General features: G+C 41.2%; 1 protein-coding gene across 1 annotated transcript in view; it reads left to right on the forward strand.

Moving 5' to 3' along the window:
- The first annotated feature begins 274 nt into the window (after positions 1-274).
- The window catches only part of LOC136881047 (uncharacterized), a 341118-nt gene continuing 322157 nt past the window's right edge, over positions 275-19235 (forward strand). The window contains exon 1 of the mRNA XM_067153643.2: positions 275-820. Coding sequence (XP_067009744.1) covers positions 748-820 — 73 coding nt within the window. The 5' untranslated portion in view covers positions 275-747. The remainder of the gene's footprint in view (positions 821-19235) is intronic.

A 19235-nucleotide genomic window follows, 5' to 3' on the forward strand; every position in this document is an offset into this window, starting at 1 on the left:
TATGAAGCTCTATACCATTCAAATATTCCCTTGCATTTGTTCCTTCCACTTAGGAAGGCCAATGCTCACTGACCTTTCTCTTCAGGAAGAACATACGTGCATGTTATGGGCATAGTTATTCAACACAGTCTTAGATAACACCCTAGTTCGTGTTAGTACAGCGCATGCTCCGTGCGGCAGGTTGCAGTATGGTCCTGGGAAGGGGCAGCATACAGAGCCCGCTGCTAGTAGGTCTCCGCTGTTGGTCGGCGAGAGAACACGTGTTCAGGGAATTCTTACCGCGTGCGTAGACTAGTCAAGTCGCGGCAGAAACGTTCGTAACATAAGTTAATTTTCTTCATAAGATACTTGTCATTAATTGACAGAATCACATAAAAATCAGGAAAATAATGGAGCGTTTAGAAAAGTTAAGAACAATTTGACACTGCCCGTCATTTGTTAAAAATAAGTTATAATTAAATGAAATTCCCGAATGCATATTTCATATCAGTGTGCGATTTAGAGTAAATCATTTCAGGTTTTTATCTTCTTCAATTTGTGTTGATTGTGATTTTTATTTTTTAAGTTTGACAACCTTTCGAAGGAACAATGCACGTTTTTATATCGTCACTGACATTTGCTACTCCCGTGCGTTATAAAAGAAATCGCGGAGCATGCTCTTTCGGAATGACTGAAACAACGGAAGAAGTGGTAAACGTGTGTGTCCCAGTGTGATATAACTAGTGTGTACGTTCTTTTATCCAAACAATGCCACATTTGACTGTGTTCAAACTGAAGAGGATAGCTCGATTTCTGTTTGGATTCATTGCTGTAATCACAGGTAAGGTGACATTATTGTCAGATTTTGTGTGTGCAATATATCCTTAAATAGTTTCCAATAACGAAACGCAGAATAATAAAGCGCCGCAGTCATGCAATCCAAAATTATGTTCCTTGGATATACAAAAAGAGATGGTAATTTGTTCAATATTTTTAATACATCACAAATTAGTAATTCTTCTTCTTCTTCTTCTTAATCTGTTTACCCTCCAGGGTTGGATTTTTCTTCGGACTCAGCGAGGGATCCCACCTCTACCGCCTCAAGGGCAGTGTCCTGTAGCGTGAGACTTTGCGAGTGGGATAGAACTGGGAAGGAGGACCAGTACCTCACCCAAACGGCCTGCGATGCTGAATATGGCCCTTGTGTGTGTGTGGGGGGGTGATGGGAAGGTTGGAAGGGATAGACAACGAAGAGGGAAAGAGACGGCCATGACCTTAAGTACCATCCCGGTATTTGCCTGGAGGAGAAGTAGGAAACCACGGAAAATCACTTCCAGCATGGTTGAGGTAGTAATCGACCTCCCCTCTACTCAGTTGAAGTCCCGAGCCTGAGTGAACCCTGTTCCAGCCCTCGTACCACTTTTCACATTTTCGTGGCAATGCCGTGAGTCGAAGCCAGGCCTCCGGGGTTGGCAGCTAATCATGCTAACCACTGCACCACAGAGGTGGACAAGTTATTAATTAATATACGTTATAGATTGCGGGGATGGTTGTTATTTTAAGAAAAGCATCGAGATTTGAAATCGTGAAAAAATATTGGTTTAATAATTCGTTTAGTGTTTATGTCACACCACACATGGAATTTAGGAACACAGAAAGGACTTTCGTGTATGGGTCTTCGGAATTCTGTTAATCGGTCAAAGGATTAAGAATGACCTCTTCAGAGTAATGCCGTCGGTTTCAGAAGAGAATGAATGGTGGGGAGGAGAAATTGTGGGAAAATGCTACAAGGAGGGGTTTGACACATGTGAATAGGTATTAGTGTCAGACTCCGTAAGCCCCCTGGTTATCACACATGGCTCCGTGAGTATGAAGTCCTAGGCTCAATGAACATTGAATGGTATGCTATACAATAAGTAGCTTCTCAGATTAACAGGTACAGAAGGTCTGTAGTACCAGCTCTTAAAGCAGAAACGTAATCTTACGTCAAACTTTCTCTTATGGACAAATGTATTGTAGGATAGTAGATTGTTGTTTTATTACATATCTTCCTCTTTCAGTTCTTTATCACGATATTTTGGGATTGGCACTTGGTCAAGTGTAGTGGCCGTGCGTGTTAACGCGCAATCACTATGGAACCAGGCTCGTCGACTGTCCGCAGAATGGGTTTCTGTTGTTTTCTAATTTCACTTCCAGGTAAATGCCGGGAGAGTTCCTATTCATTGGCTTCAGCCGATTGTTTTCACCCGAAAAAATGAAAATTCACAGCCTGTTTCCAGTCATTCGACCGGGTCAGGAACGGAATGAATGAAGTCCCCATCTAGCGGTGAGGATATGAATTGTGCCGGCTGCCGAAGCCTGTCGCACTCCTCTGGGGTAATTATGCATGACTGACAGATGAAATAAAAAGAGACTGGAGAGTGTTGTTGGAATGAAAGATGACAGGAAAAACCAGAGTTTCCTACGGGGAAAAGCCTGCCCTGCTTCAACTTTGCCCAGAATGAATCTCACATGGAATGACCGGAATTTAAACCACGGACCCCAGCGGTGAGAGGTCGATGCGCTGCCACCTGAGCCATAAAGGCTATTCCTTGCACCTCCTTACCCAATTTAATTCAGCATAAGTCCTTTAGCTCCTCAATTGAGTTTAGCGTCAGGAAGGGTATCCGGCCGTAGAGACATTCAATATGAGTTGCTTTACGTCGTACCGCTATGGTATTATGGCAACGTAGGGACAGGAAAGGGCTAGGAGTGGGAAGGAAAGGACCGTGGTCTTAATTAAGGTACAGCGACAGCATTTGCCAGCTGTACAAATAGGAAACCATGGAAAACTCTCTCCACGGCTGCCGACAGTGGGATTCGAACCCACTATCTCCCGAATACTGGATTTTCATTTTTTCTCATCACATCCTCGACCCAGTGTCAAGGGGTAGACATGCATTGGGTAGACATGCACTTGATGTTAATTGGACCCAATTTTACGGTCGGGATATCTTCCGGACGGCAATCCAAAGTGAAGTGTGGGCGGAATTATTCATTGTTTTCTGTTCCTCGGGTGAATAGTAATATGGTGCATTGCATGAAGATAAAGAGACAAACACAGTCCAGCCGAGAATCCAACCCGGGACTTTCTGAGCCGAAAGGTAGCACGTTCACCAATCAGCCAAGGAGTCGTGTTGTTTTGTTACACCCCTAACACTAGCTCCTTCTGCACACCAGTACAGTTTTGTTGTACACCCCTAACACTAGCTAATTATAATCACTGGTAGGACGGGTACTGGGCGGGTAACTTAAAGCAATTACTAGAAGGAATTCGAATGGGGACTTATTGGGACAGAAACCTAGAAGAAAGGAAAATCTTAAAGAAAGTGGCACAGAACAGCAGCAGATACTGAAATATAAATGCTAAGAGATGAGGGAAAAAACAGAACTCTAGAGGAATTCACCAATATGTATACTATATCCAGGCATGAGAATAACAAATGATCAATTACCAGAAGGGGAATATTGTGGATAATAGGAGTTAATAAGATTGAGGCATTTGAAGAAGTTGGGACAGAACCGGTATGTTTACTCTGTGTGACGATGAGATAGGAAATGCACATTTCTTGAGACAGTGTAAAAGTACGAGAGCATTACGTGTTAACTATCTGGAAACAGAGGTGGGAAATAAAATGGAAAGATAATATGAATATTATACTATTGCTAAAATCTTGAATGGTGGTTATTGCGATTAGCTGATACCCCCGGAGGCCCGGGTTCGATTCCCGGCTCTGCAACGAAATTTGAAAAGTGGTACGAGGACTGGGTTGGGTCCACTCAGCCTCGGAAGGTCAACTGAGCAGATGGGAGTTCGTTTCACACCTCAGTCATCCTCGAAGTGGTTCTCCATGCTTTCCCACTTTTCTCCAGGTACATTGCGGGATGATACTTAATTTAAGGCCACGGCCAATTCCTTCCCTCTTCCTTGTCTATCCTTTCCAAACTTTCCATCCCCCATAAGGCCTTTATTCAGCATAGCAGGCGAGGCCGCCTGGGCGAAGTACTGGTCCACCTTCACAGTTGTATCCCCGACCAAATATCTTACGCTCCAGGACACTGCCCTTGAGGCGGTAGAGGTTTGATCCCTCGCTGTGTCCGGGTAAAAATCACCTGTGGGGAGTAAACTGATTAGATAATAATAATAATAATAATAATAATAATAATAATAATAATAATAATAATAATAATAATATCATGAAAAGGGAATGGAAAAACCAGGGAAATTTTCTAAATTACTACAATTACTGTTAACCGCCTCTTTCTATCCATTGATGAATATTGGCACAGAAAACAGAATAATTTTTATAGTGACTCAGCCTCGTATTTGACTGAGATTGTTCGTAAATAGGCCGGTATTTTAATAACATGGAGAGGGCAATCGATGTCTGCGTGTGCTCTGTTTCAGTGTCAGTTGTGTTGCTATACCGTAGTGCATTGAGGTTTTAACGAGGACAATTACAAACTACTTCTGTATTCCAGTACGGCGTGTTCAAGCCTGGTTTAATGAAGTCTATTCGGCACTTTCTGTTACAAGACGTCGGTACGGAGGCGACCTCTAGTGCAACATTTGGTTCTTAGCTCATAGAATGAATCAAAATGAGCAATAGATCGTCCAATAATGTTTACCTGGAAGCGGCCGTAGCCTTAATTAAGGTAGAGCCCCAGTGTTTGCTTGATATGAGAAGAGGAAACAACGGAAATCCCTCCTTAGGGCTGCCGACAAAGAGTTTTGAACCCACTCTCTCTCGATGCAAGTTCACAGCTTCGCGACCCTAAACGTATGGCCAACTCGCTTCATATTATTGTTGTTATTATTATTACACGTTTATGTTATAGCGTTCATGTTTGTTATAATTTTCCCGCCTGGTGGACATGATCGTTACGGCTTTAAGTATACGTATAGATCTGAGACCTTGGTTTGCCGGTTCGAATCCCGTTGGTCGAAAAAGGTTTACCATCAGAATGTTGGCCGACAAGTTAGGAGAGGTGGTGGTATATCTACACTAGATTGCGTGCCAAAAACCTGGATTCAATTCCAAACCTCTCCCCAGTGTTCTGATGGAGTGAGGCAATATGACGCAGTTGATGGTGATTCATCCGTCGGATGGAAACATTAAGCCTTGAGCAGACCCCTTGATCCTATTTGACACGAGTAGACTATGTGACGGCACCGGGTTTCACCACCTCGCTCCTTACTATCACATGAAACGTGATTCATTTCATCTTATCCATTCGTCTGATGAGGTTGACGTCAGCAAGGGCATCCAGTCGTAAAAATTCGCTACGGAGATTTATCTCGCTTCATATCCTATCACCTAATAGATAAACGGGACAAGTGTTGGACACATTATTATTATTATTATTATTATTATTATTATTATTATTATTATTATTATTATTATTATTATTATTATTATTATTATTATTATTATTATTCATGACTCTGTCGCCAACTGATTAGCATGCTGGTTTATGCTCCAAAGGTTCCCAGATTCGACTATCGGCTGGGTCAAGGATTTTAAATTCAATTGCTTATATTTCTTCACGCTCGGGGACTATGGGATTGTGCCATCTTCTGCGTTAGACTTCGTGCTAGACACCAACATCGCTCACTTGCGTCAACTTGAAAATCTTGTAGCGATTTCTCCAGAGACCAATCGCCAGTAGTAGATGGCGTAACGGGCCTACTTCTTACATGGATGCCCCGAGTTTGGGTTTCGATTTCCGGCTAAGTCAGGGATTTTTACCTATATCTGAGGGCTGGTTCAGGGTCCACTCAGCCTAAGAGCCTAATTGATTAGAATTGAGGAGCTATCTGACTGTGAGATAGCGGCCCCGGTCTAGAAAGCCAAGAATAACGGCCGAGAGGATTCGTCTTGCCCACCTTATGACACCTCGTAAACTGCCGGTCTTCGGGCTGAGTACCGGTCGCTTGGTAGGCCATGGCCCTTCGGAGCTCTTGCGGCATGTGGTGTGGTTTTAGTAGTAACAGTATTAGAAGTGTTCTATACGACTACCATATTTTTTGTTCTAGTTATCCATGGTGGAGTTCTTTGTCGATCCTAACATCCTTCGGTCTCATGACTTGCCAAACCAAACTGAATTTGGGAATAATATATCAAGTTAGTCTCTTAATTTCATGTCGATGACTTATTATAAGCGTGGAGCATCATGATTATTTTACTACTCGAATACGAAGACATTTTCAGGTCGTGTCTTATTAGGTGCAATCATTTTTTATTTAGAAAAGAAACTGGGAAAATTGGCCGAGAGTCCGAGAAGAAATAATCGTAGTTATTTCAGGAGTTCAAGCGAAGAGATTTTATTTTTTGATACCTAAAATCTTAGTCTGAAGCCATCGTGGTCAGTTCTTAAATTATCGGATCTGCTAATATCAGTTACTTATAGCAGGGGTCTCCAAATTACTGAACCCTGAGGGCCGCTTAGAGTAGGTGAAGCATTATCTGCTCTTATAATCAAATTCCTCAAGGTAGTAATATTGAATATTCATGAATAATAATGTTAATGTCCCACTAACTACTTTGGCGGCTTTCGGAGACCACGAAGTGCCGAAATTTTGTCCCAGAGGAGATTTTACTTGCCAGTAAATGTACCGTCACGAAGATGACGTATTTGAGTGCCTTCAAATAGCGCCGGACTGAGCCCGGATCAAACCTGTCAAACTGGGATCAGAAGGCCAACGCCTCAACCATCTGAGTCACTCAGACCGGCTGATTTTTGTGTTTATTTATATATATAAATGACATGAGTAAAGAAATGGAATCAGTGATAAGGCATTTTGTGGATGATGTTATGCTGCAGAGAGTAATAAATAACAAGATTGTAACTGCAAAAAGACATAAACAATATTTTGAGACGGGCAGCTGCAAATGTTATGATTGTAAACGAGGTTAAAAGTCATGTTGTGAGTTTCACCAATAGGGAAAGACCTCTCAATTTTAACTATTGCGTTGATGGTGTGAAAGTTCCTCATTGGGTTCACTGTTTATACCTAGGTGATCTTCGTTGGGGTAATCAAATGAATGGGGTTGTAAATAAAGTGTACTGATGGTTAGGAGGTTATTACAGGGTTGTGGTGAGGATGTAAAGGAGAGGGCACATAATAAGTCTCTGGTAAGACCCCAAATAGAATATGGTTCCAGTGTATGGGATCCTCATCAGGATAACTTGATTTCAAAACTAGAAAAAAATACGAAATAAAGCAGCTCGATTTGTTCTGGGTTATTTCTGACAAGAGAGTAGCGTTACGAAAATGTTGCCAAGTTTGAGCTGGGAAGACATGGGGAAAGGAAGACGAGCTGCTCGACTAAGTGGTATGTTCCGAGCTGTCAGAGGAGAGATGACGTGAAATGACATTGGTAGACTAATAAGTTTGGGTGGTGATTTTAAAAGTAGGAAATATCACAATATGAAGATGAATTTGGCATTTAAGTGGACGAATTGGGGAAAATACTCTTTTATAGAGAAAGAAGTTTAGGACTGGAATAATTTACCAAGAGAAAAGTTCAATAAAATTACAATTTTTTTTGTGATTACTTAAGGAAAGGCTAGGTAAACTAGAGACAGGGAATCTTTCACCTGGGTTACTGCCCTAAATGCAGATCAGAGGTGATTGATTGATTGTTTGATTGATTGATTGATTGATTGATTGATTGATTGATTGATTGATTGATTGATTGATTGATTGATTGATTGATTGATTGATTGATTGATTGATTGGAATCTCAGTAGGGGCGGGGTCCGATTCTTGAGCTGAACGGTCAGCGTTGAGGCCTTCGGTTCAAGGGTCCCGGGTTCGATTCCCAGCCGGGTGGGGGATATTGATTGCACCTGATTAATTCTTCTGGCTCGGGGATTGGTTGTTTGTGTTTGTCCCAACACTTTCCTCTTTATATTCGGACAACACACTATACTACGAACCACCACAGAAGCACGCAGTAGTAATAACATCCCTCCATATACGTTTGGTGACAGAAAGGGCATCCGTCCGTGAAACAGGACCGAATCTAGATGTGCGACACAGTTCTCACCTACGACCCCACAGGTGTGGGAAAAGTGGTAGAAAAAGATGAAGAAGAATCTCAGTTGGGGCTGGACGAAGATATTTTATCAGTATTTGAAGGCGGTAATGAAAGTGTAAAGGTGTATTGCGCAATGTTTTCGGTGCGCTCTTTAAAACTCGAGAACATTTTACTGACAAATGTGAAACTTGCCTTTAAAATACAGAATCTTGTCAAACTGTGACGCTAATTAAGTCTGTGAATAAATAAAGTATCTGTTAAATATTGGTCACAGAATTTACCCCTACATTTTGTTTTTCAACAAAAGAAAGTATGCTCGCACCTACAGCTAGCCACAAAATTAGATAAGAAACATTGTTAACTTGCATTCTGGAGGTAGTTGGTTCGAACCCGACTGTCGGCAGCCCTGCAGATGATTTCAGTTATTTCCCATTTTAATACCAGGCAATTGCTGGGGATGTACTTTAATTAAGGACACAGCCGTTTCCCTACCACTTCTAGTTCTTTCCTGTCCCATCGTCGCCTTAAGACTTATCTGTGTCGGTGCGACTGAAAGCAATAATAATAATAATAATAATAATAATAATAATAATAATAATAATAATAATAATAATAATAATAATAATAATAATAATAAACTGTGTTATTGGAGGGGCAGGAACGCGCCTAGTGGCCTCTCATTGAGTTAAACAATTCGTAATTATTTCGCTCCGCATCTGTTTTTCTGACAAAACGTACTTTTCTAGTTATATAGTTTTATACATTTTTCGCAAGTGGGCCGGATGTAACCCGCAGGCAATATTTTGAGAACTCTGGCTTATATTATCTCTAGGAAACAACTCTATAAATATTTCCAGCCAAACCAATCCCCAAGGTTCTCACGGGCTCTCGATTACGAGGTGAATGAAAAGGATTCTCTTGGATTTGTAGAGTGGGTCCTCTACCACAACATTAGATAGCTCCTCGATTTTTCTCGCGTAGGTTGAGTAGACCTTAAATCAGCCCTCAAACCAGCCCTCGATCTAGCCGGGGATCGAACCGGAATTCTCTCTTCAGTAGTCAGGTTAGCTGCATCTAGACCGCAGGACCGGCGTGCATATTTACTGATCTCACTGAAGTTGGTTTTCTGTGGTTTCTCATTTTCATACCAGGTAAATGCTGGGGATGAACCTTAATTAGGGCCAAGGCTGCTTCCTTCACTCTCCTAGCTTTTTTCTGTCCCATCGTCGCCATAAGACCTATCTGCATCGTTGCGACGTAAAGCAACTTGTAATATACAGTATATATATGTATTAACAGATACCTGACTGATTATTGAGATACAACAATAAAGCAGCACACAACAGATCTCTTATAAGGTGAGTGCATTGAATGGATGATGGACAACATTCCTTTCGACATGCATTTAGTTTTACGTTTTTAAATATTGTGACCTGTTGCCTATAATACGGTTCTAATCGACGGACTTTCTTCTGAAAATTCAAGCATGGATTCTTCCATACGATTAGCTTATCACTCCAGAGACTACCAAGCATCTTAAATATTAAATTGACGAAGCTCGCAGAAGAGATTGATTACCACGAAGGAAATTACAGAATTAAAGAAATGGACCATTTAAGTTAATTTGAACAAGCACTTCCAAGATTAGTAGCTAACGCTTGCAAATTTTTTACAGGTTTTATTTACAAAAGAATGAAGAAGCAAGTTGAAGATGAATAGGTAAAAGATGAGTTTGGCTCAAAATAAATATAAGAACACGTGAAGTAATTCTGTATTTACTTCTGATCTTCTTGGATAGAATTAAGAGGACAACCCAATGTACATGGCATTCGAAAATCTAGAAAATGCATTCGATAATGTTGATTGGACCAAGCTATTTGAGATTCTGAAGGTGATCAGGATCAGATACTGAGAAAGGTGGATTATCTACAATCCGTACAGAAAACAAGCTGTTTTGATAAGAATCGAGGGCTAAGAAAAAAGAGGCATCAATCCAGAAAGGAATGAGGCGAGGCTGTAGTTTTTCCCTCTTTCTTTCAATGCTTATATAGAAGAGGTGGTAAATAAAAAAAGGGGAATTTGGAGAGGGAAACACAATCCAAGGAGAGAAAACCTAAACTGTGGGATTTGCTGTTGATATTGTTATTTTATCTGAGTGCCGTGCTGGGTGGCTCAGACGATAGAGACGCTGGCCTTCTTACCCCAACAAAGCAGGTTCGATCCTGGCTCAGTCCGGCCTCGTTTCGGTAGATTTACTGGCACGTTAAAAAACTCATGCGGGACTAAATTTCGGCTGCTCGACGTCTCCGAAAACGGTAAAAGTAGCTAGTGGGACGTAAATTGCTGAATGGTATGGACACTTCCTTCGGAAAGGATCACAAAAAGAAAATAAATCCCCCAAAAAATGTTTGGAGTTCAGTCGAACGAAGTCAGGTGGTAAAAGAAAATATTCTTTGATGTCATTGTTACGTGGGCATAGTAGAATAAATAGCGGTGGTAGAAGTAAGCCTTTCTTAAGAAATGAAATTTGCTCACTTTGAACACTGATAAGTAATCGGGAGATAGTGGGTGCGACGTAAAGCAAATAGCAAAAACAAACAAAAAAACACTGATATAGGAATTAGAAAGATGTTTTCGAATACTTTTGTCAACTGCGCGGCATTGTAGGGAAGTGAAACATGGACAATAAGTAGTTCAAAAGGAAGAAAGTATATGCCTTTGAAATGTGGTGTTACATAAAATGCTGAAGGTGGTATGGATTCACGAATTAAGTGATTTGGCGAGAGGAGAGCGATTTGGCGAAATTTGACTAGAAGAAGAAGCAAACTGATAAGACATATAAGATCCTAGGTAGCGTAGCCTCATGGATAATCGCAAGTAACGTCGATCCGTGGTATTCGTCACGTAAAAGTACTATTCACAAGTAGTCTCTTGGTTCTAAGTCCATCATCTCTTGGTCGCCGCTTTTAGTCGCCTCTTTCGACAGGCAGGGAATACCGTGGGTGAATTCTTCGTGTGCGTCCCCCACAAACGGAGGGTAGGACAGGATTCATGACCTTTACCTGTCGATAACTTGTGTTCTTGTACAGCGACGAGCCAAAATCTGGATGTGGTAATTTGATTGAGTTATCCCTAATGCCATATATTTTAATTTGGTGCTCTGGTGATAGACATGTCTGTAATAAGCTTGACGACATTCATGTATCGACAGAAGATAATAATAATAATAATAATAATAATAATAATAATAATAATAATAATAATAATAATAATAATAATAATAATAATAATAATAATGTGTTCTGCCCAGGCAGGTTTTCACACGGCAGATCTACAGGCTCTCCTGTCTTCTGCCATCCTCTTCAGATTTTTGCAAGTTCTTCCTTCTTTGATGTCCGGCTCCTTGGCTAAATGGTTAGCGTTCTGGCCTTTGGTCACAGGGCTCCCGGGTTCGATTCCCGGCAGGGTCTGGATTTTTAACCATCATTGGTTAATTTCCCTAGTACGGGGGTTGGGTGTATGTGTTGTTTTCATCATCATTTCATCCTACGGGCGTCAAATCAAAAGATCTGCACCTGGTAAGCCGAACCACTCCTGGGATCTCCCGGCACTAAAAGCCATATGCCATTTCATTTATTTCCTTCTTTGATGTCATCTATCTTATACCTTCTCCATCGTCTCAGACTCCTGTAAAGTTATCCTTACCGTGCTTCCGTTAAAAAGCACTCCCGTCTCAACTAGTGTCCTATCCAGTTCTTCTTCCAGTCTCTTATAACTTGTAGCAATCTTCTCTTCTCACCAACCCTTTCCAATACCTTTTCATTTCTCACTGTTTCCTTCCAGATTATTCTCTCCACACCCACATTTCAAACGTTTCTAGGCTTTTTTAATTTTCTCTTCTCAATGTCCACGTCTCTGCCCCATATAATGCCACGTTCCAAATGCTAATGTAAGGCGTGATCATAAAGTTTCCGTTTGAGGTCGTTGCTGTATCGGGATGAAACATAGCCCGACTCCGATGCGAATATGTAAGCACGGACAAGTAGGCAAAGGGGTTAGAGTATCAGTCATGTCGTGCCAAGCCGTGTGCGTTAAATGCGGCCTCGTAAACTAGGGTAATACTATTACCAAATGCGTCCAAACAGGACCAACGTGCTGTTATTCTGTTTTTGTCTGCAGAAGGACAAACACCGGTGAACGTCCAACGGAGAATGAATACTGTGTATGGGGCAGCATGTCTGTCAGGAACCACCGTTCTAGAATGGCGCACCAAGTTATGCGCGGGTCGCGTTTCGACACAAGACGCCGGTCGACCTCGAAGGCCAGCCTCATCCATGAGGCGGTGGATGAGACGAATAGACCGGACCGGCGCACAACCATTCGTGCGCCAGCAATGGATCTCGAGGATGTGCAGCAGGAGGTTACATATTTCTTCATGCATCAGGACACGTTGTTTTACCGCAGGGGAATGTTCAACCTGGTGCGTCGTTGGGGTGAGCAACTCAATGCTCCTTGCTATTTTTCCTGATTGTCATCCCGATTTAGGACTGTACGGCTGTCAAACGGAAACGTTTTGATCGCCCCTTACACTAATCAAATACTAATAAAGAGTATGAATAAGACTATTACATCTTTAGACACTTCTTCCAATGCAAAGTCGATGCCGTATAGAATGAAAGCGGTTAAAGAACCATCTCTGCTGCAATATATACTCCAGGAGTGAACAACCACGAGAGTCTTTTCGCTTGAAAATAATACATTTTGAAGAAAGCTGTCAAAGTGCTTCTTTGTCATATTTGAACTAGTATATGCACAGGTGTCGATGGTTTCAAGTGGATGTAGAAAATTGCTAGGAGTCTTTCAATGTGCAACCAACAAGGGAGAAAGAAGCTCACCTTCTGCAGAAGTTCATTGTGACAGCTACAGCCGAACCTACGGCAACGAAGACACGTTTGTCTCTTTTTCGCAATGTGCATGTGAACTGTGAGCTTCTTTGTCAGATCGGCTTTGGTCAGTGTTAAATAAATCATGAGATTGAATTTCCTTCAAAATCATAACATTTCTCACTTTTCAATTAAGGATTCAGTGTCTCCGGCCCCAAGAATGTCTTTCAAAACTGAACCTTTGCTATGGTATGGATTGTTGTGATATGAACTGTACGAAGAGGGGAGAACAATACAAGAATGCAGACCCCACACAGGTAGGAGGTCACCTCATATAAGGGGGTTGTCAGGATGTTCGAGTTATTATCTTCAAATGTCATGAGATCTTTCATTTTCTCGTGATCCTGTAACAGGTAAACGGACTTGAAACATCATGAGTTGAAATTGGATCACTTGATCAACTTTCTTTAAAAAAGGTTTGTATTTACGTTGGAGGCAGTACGCAACAAAGTAAGGTCCTATAAACATTAGTCGCAAACCCAGTATCTACTGGGCGAGTTGGCCGTGCGTTGGCGCGCGGCTTTGAGCATGCAACCAGGAGATAGTGGGTTCGAATCCCACTGTTGGTAGCCCTGAAGATGGTTTTCCTCTGTTTCCCATTTTCACACCAGGCTGTACCTTAACTAAGGTCACGGCCATTTCCTTCCAACTCCTAGGACTTTTCTATCCCATCGTCGCCATAAGACCTACCTGTGTCGGTGCGACGTAAAGCCACTAGCTAGCAAAAAAACAACAAAAAACAGTATCTTCGGAGTTATTGTCCGCTATCACTACTGTCAATGATCACAAATTTCCAATAGTTTTCGGACGGTCATATACATTTTTTTTAAAAAATATGGAATTACGTGGGGGACGCTGACGCATAATACACCCACTGCATCCCCTGCATGTCGTAATAGGTGACTATAAGGAACGACCAAACGATGATCGAATTAGAACCATGAGACTACTTGTAATTAGAACCATCACGCGCGGAACACAATGAGTCGCCTTTACTTGCGAGTAGTACCACTATATTATGTACAAAATAGGTTACACAGGGTGTAAATCAGGGTGGGATTTACAGTACCCATGATTAGTACCCCTACATGCGGAACACCACGGGCTAACGTTGCCTGTGATTAGTACTGACTATATGAGCGACACCGTGGGTCTGCGTTGCCTATGATTAGTACTGACTATGTGAGGAACACCACGGGATAGTACGAGTCTTCGTGATTAGTACGCCTATGTGAGGAACATCATAGGTTTGCGTTGCCTGTAAGTGGCACCGCAATGTGAGAAACACCATAGGTCTGTGTTAAATGCGCGTATTACATTACCTGCGACTAGTACCATAATGTGTGGAATACCGCGAGTCTACGCTACTTTTGATTAGTACCCCAACATGATAAATACCACGGTTCTACTTTAATAGAGATAAGTACCATTATAAGGGCCCGATGACCTGGACTTTGGACCCTTTTAGGCTAAAAGCATAATCGATTCAGGATTGTGCTTTAGAAGCAGTCCCTTGGCCAGTAATATTGTAGTTTCACGATCGTTTTTGGGAATGTGGGGCATTGCGGGTCGGATCCGCTGATTGTTTTAAATTCATATTCACCCATTCATTCTTTGTCATCACGTTTTGAATTCTGGTCAGGGAATGATTTTGGACTTTTAAATTGTCATTACATTTCGTCTCATATGGTACCATTAGGGGCCTATGACCTAGATGTTAGGTCCCTTTAAACAGCAAGCACCATCATCGTGATCATTTTCGTTGTAAAGTTAGGTCACATCTAACACGGGTGTCGCATGAGCGAAGCATTGGTACAGGAGGACCAATACCTTGGCCTGCGCTATCGCCTGACGTTAACCGTTTAGATTTTGGCTTTGGAGACATGTAAATACCATGGTGTACGCGGTCATCATAAATAATTTGGATATACTGCGAGAACACATGTTAATTAGCTGTGATGCAATTCGACAATAGCCAGGGGTGTTTGAAGAAATGTGTGATTTCAAGCGACGTAGCGTAAAAGGCTGCACTGCAATGGATGGCGGTCACAGGCTGTGAAATATACGTCGAAGACATAGTGATCGTTGATGGTAGTGGTAAGGGAACATATCCCCGAAGATATTGAATCCATATTTTTCAAGGACACCCTATAAGGAAGAAGGGAGGAATTAAGGAATGATAGAATAAGATAGATAAGATAGTTTGTGCTCAGAAAATAAATTAATGTAAAGAAGTGATGACCATGCAAGCAAATATCGAGCCAGAAATGATATTAAAAAGTTAACAAAATCTAAAATGAAATAGCCCAAATGAATCCTAAGTATGATTTAAATTACAGAAAATTGAAGTCGGGAAAATATAATGTTATAGGGCTTTTTACTTAATAAGGCCATATATAGACGCACGCTTTTGAATTACATGATGAAATAACGATGGTCAACATCATAATAGGATTACAAGGTATTAACCCCGTGTGTATAACGTATCCTCTTCAATTATAAACGCACGCTTACGAACAATGAGTTGTCGTGTATTAATATCTAATTTCCGTGTTCATCAGAACTGACGTGAATCCTGAGATATGTAGTTTCCTCATAAATACCATCTGTATTCTTTGTTTTCCATCGTGAAGTGTTTAAAGAGTGAAATATATATCACAGAATATGGGCAGTACGGCTGCTTTATCCGGCACGTGCAAATTTTTCACTAGGTACATTTATCGTAAGACTGGTTCTATGTACGGTAAGAGTTTGAAATTTATCACTTGCAACCTGAATCATTCTTCTTCTCCTTCTTCTTCTTATTCATAATAATAATAATAATAATATTAATAATAATAATAATAATAATAAAATAATGTGTATGTTTAATACCCAGCCCGAAGGCTGGTTGGAACCTCAACAGCTCCGGCATCAGCTGTCATAGATGGCCTAGTCATTAATGAAGAAGCGTACTAGAGAAATGAGGAGTGAGATAGTTTCCCGTTGCTTTCCTCAACGAGCCATAAGTTGCTAATAATAATAATACTAATATTAATAATAGTAATAATAATACAGTAATAATGATAACCATATCGCAAAACAAAGACACCTCCGTACAGGCCATGAAGGCCCTTGCAGGAGTGGAAGGTAAAGGCTTCCACCATTGTTAACCGCGGCACTTGATGGGGTAGAGTGGTTAGCTCTACGCCCGGCCGCCTTTGCCCCCAGGAATTAACCTGGTACTCATTTTTGGTGTAGGCTGAGTGAACCTCAGGGCCATATGCACCTCCGGAAGTGGAAATCTCGTTTCTTACATTTTACGACTTCCTGACGGGGATTCTAACCCACGTCCTTCCGGGCGAACTGAGCACGCCTTTACCGCCTCGGCCAGGCAGACCCTAATAACCATATCATCATACAGTAAAAGCTAAGCCTTGTCCGTGAAACCATTCTCCTCCCAATCCTGCTGTTCTCTTCACTTCCTTGTAGTCTTTACAGCCCATCAAGTTTCTCGTATTCTCGAAGTATATCTTCCTTGGTCTTCCTCTTCCTTTCTTTTGTAATGTTTTTCCTTCAAAAACGTTTACAAGGAAGACATGTCTCAGAATATGACTTACAAATTTTAACTTCCTTCTTTCCATATTCTTTATCAGTTTCCGTTAAAGTTTTCTTTAGAACATCTCGAAGAAAGCAACGGAAAATTACCTCACTCCTCATTTCCCTAGTACGCCTCTTCAGTGATGGCTAGGCCATCAATGACAGCCGATGGCGGAGCTGTTGAGGATTCAACCAACCTTAGGGCTGAAGACTGAACATACACATACAGAATATCTCGATTCGTCTTTTTTTTTGAGTCCGGCATGTCCTCATCATTTTCCTCCAAGTCCGCATTGCAGTTGATACCAATGAATCTCTTTCCTTTTTTCCAGTAGTCCAACTCTCAGAACCATAAAGTAGTACACACCAGACAAAGAATTTTACAAAGGCCTTTCTTATTTCTGAACTTATTATTATTATTAATAGGCTATCACACTTTAACAAGTATGATTGTCTTCCAAAGATAAAATTCAAATCACTTGGGTTCTATGATGGCTGTATAATCCAATTCTGGAACCACAGACACTTCTACAATGTCGGCAGACGGTGTCTTGGGTAGCCACTAGTCCTTGAGGGTTGATACTTCTGCTATTCATACGCACTTTCCTAGCATTGCGTTTGTCGGCTAGAAGTTTCCTCTGCTGTAGTTCAAATGATAGATGCCCTTGATTGACGAGGCAGGCGAGGACTTAATTGGACTCTGGTACTATGTTTTAAGTTTCTATGCTGTGTGGAAGTGTCTTATTAATTCCTCTCAATTTCCATAGGAAAAGTCACGACTGTGTTCGGAAAGAAAGGAGAACATTTTAAAAGCCATGAGTAACCATTATTCCTATTGCTCATGGTAAAATGTTTCATAAAATTTGTTGTACAATTAATTTTATAAAATTTTGGTAAAAACAAGTTGTTGCTCACGGTAAAATTATTTTAAAAAATCCATCGAAGCATCAGGATGACCATCTATGAACTCACTTCTGAACTAAGATTTGTATGTGCTGCCACCTATCGATACACTTTTAAACCAAGAATCAGCTATTCAACTTACGGTGTGTTTAAGAGTATGGCTCCAACAAACAAAGTAAAACTTGCTCCTTTAGCTGCACTTATATGTTGTATAGTGGTAAAAATGAGGAAAATAAATGCCAGAAAATGCTGGACTCAGGATTAGATCAAAATAAGAAAAGAAGGTAGAGGATTGCTGTCTTTGGTCGAAAATTAGTTGAGGTTAGAAGACCAGCATTCATATAGGGTTATGGCGATTGTGTTTTCTGCCTCTCTTCTTGCATTTCTGTTGTGGTAAAGTGGTGTTTTAACTTCGTACAAACAAGGATATTTCTGGTATTCGTCAGTAAAACACTAACAGCTTCCTTAGTTCACCCGGATCCTGCCATTTTAGAAAGAAGTGTTTGTTTACAATCGAGCTTCGCAATCTTTTCACGACGTAGCGCCAACATCATCGTGATGTCAGCTTCGCAGATTGGTTCGTTTCGTAAAATTAATGTTACGGAATAGAACATGTCCTATTTTATAAAAAGTTTTATAAAATGTTTTATAAAAGTTGAATTTGACCGTGAGCAACATACATTTTATAAAATTAAATTATTGTACAATAAATTTGACAGAAAATTTTACCGTGAGCAACAGGCATTAGTCACAAAAAAGAAAAAAGCGAGACTTTTCTCTGCAGTGTGTTTTCTGTTCTCTATTACAATGTTGAAATTTAGACTTCAACAAAGTCAGTTAATAAATAATAGCAGGCCTTTCAGGTGTGTTTCTACCGAAGGATGTTAAATGTTACAAATGTAGAGATCCTTGGAAGGATGGAAAAAGGATATGGAGGTAATGGCCGTTGTAAAAACGAGAAAGCTTCGATACCTCAATCACATCATGAGAAACAGTTACCATTTATTGGCAAGGAAAGACAGCCGGAAAGCGAGGTGTTAGCAGAAGAAGAATCTCCTGGCGAGAAAACCTAAGAGACTGGACTCTCAAGACATCGACTGAGTTATTACAAGAAGCTCACAACAGAGAAAGCACAGCCGAGATGGTTCCGACATCAGAAACGGACAGAGACAAGAAGAACAGCCTCATTTTTATACCTACCTTTATACATTGCCAACCTTCGACTTCCTTGATTAGTACAGTTAAAATGTATATAGGTTTTGGTTCGAATCCCACTGTTGGCAGCCCTGAAGATGGTTTTCCGCGGTTTCCCATTTTCACACCAGACAAATACCGCGGCTGTAGCTTAATTAAGGCTACGGAAAATTCCTTCCCACTCTTAGCCCTTTCCTATCCCATCGTCACCAAAAGACCTATCTGTGTCGGTGCGACGTAATACAAAATTGTAGAAAATAGAATTATATATAACCCTTTTACAGACCAGCCAACGGTCGTAGCCGTGTTGAAACACCGGATCCCGTGAGATCTCCGAAGTTAAGCAACATTGGGCGTGGTCAGGAGTTGGATGGGTTGCCACGCGCTGTTGGTGGGGGGGGGGGGGTAAGGGAATGGAGGAGCGGAAAGGAACTGGCCACCCTACCGCACGTAAACTCCGGCTCAGGAACACCTCTGCGGAGGTTCGCACCTGCCTTCGGGCAGAATAACCCTTACCTTACCTTTTACAGACCTGTACATTTTTATTCGTAAC

The sequence above is a fragment of the Anabrus simplex genome, chromosome 9 (genome assembly GCF_040414725.1).
Source record: "Anabrus simplex isolate iqAnaSimp1 chromosome 9, ASM4041472v1, whole genome shotgun sequence".
In the NCBI taxonomy this organism is placed as follows: domain Eukaryota; kingdom Metazoa; phylum Arthropoda; class Insecta; order Orthoptera; family Tettigoniidae; genus Anabrus; species Anabrus simplex.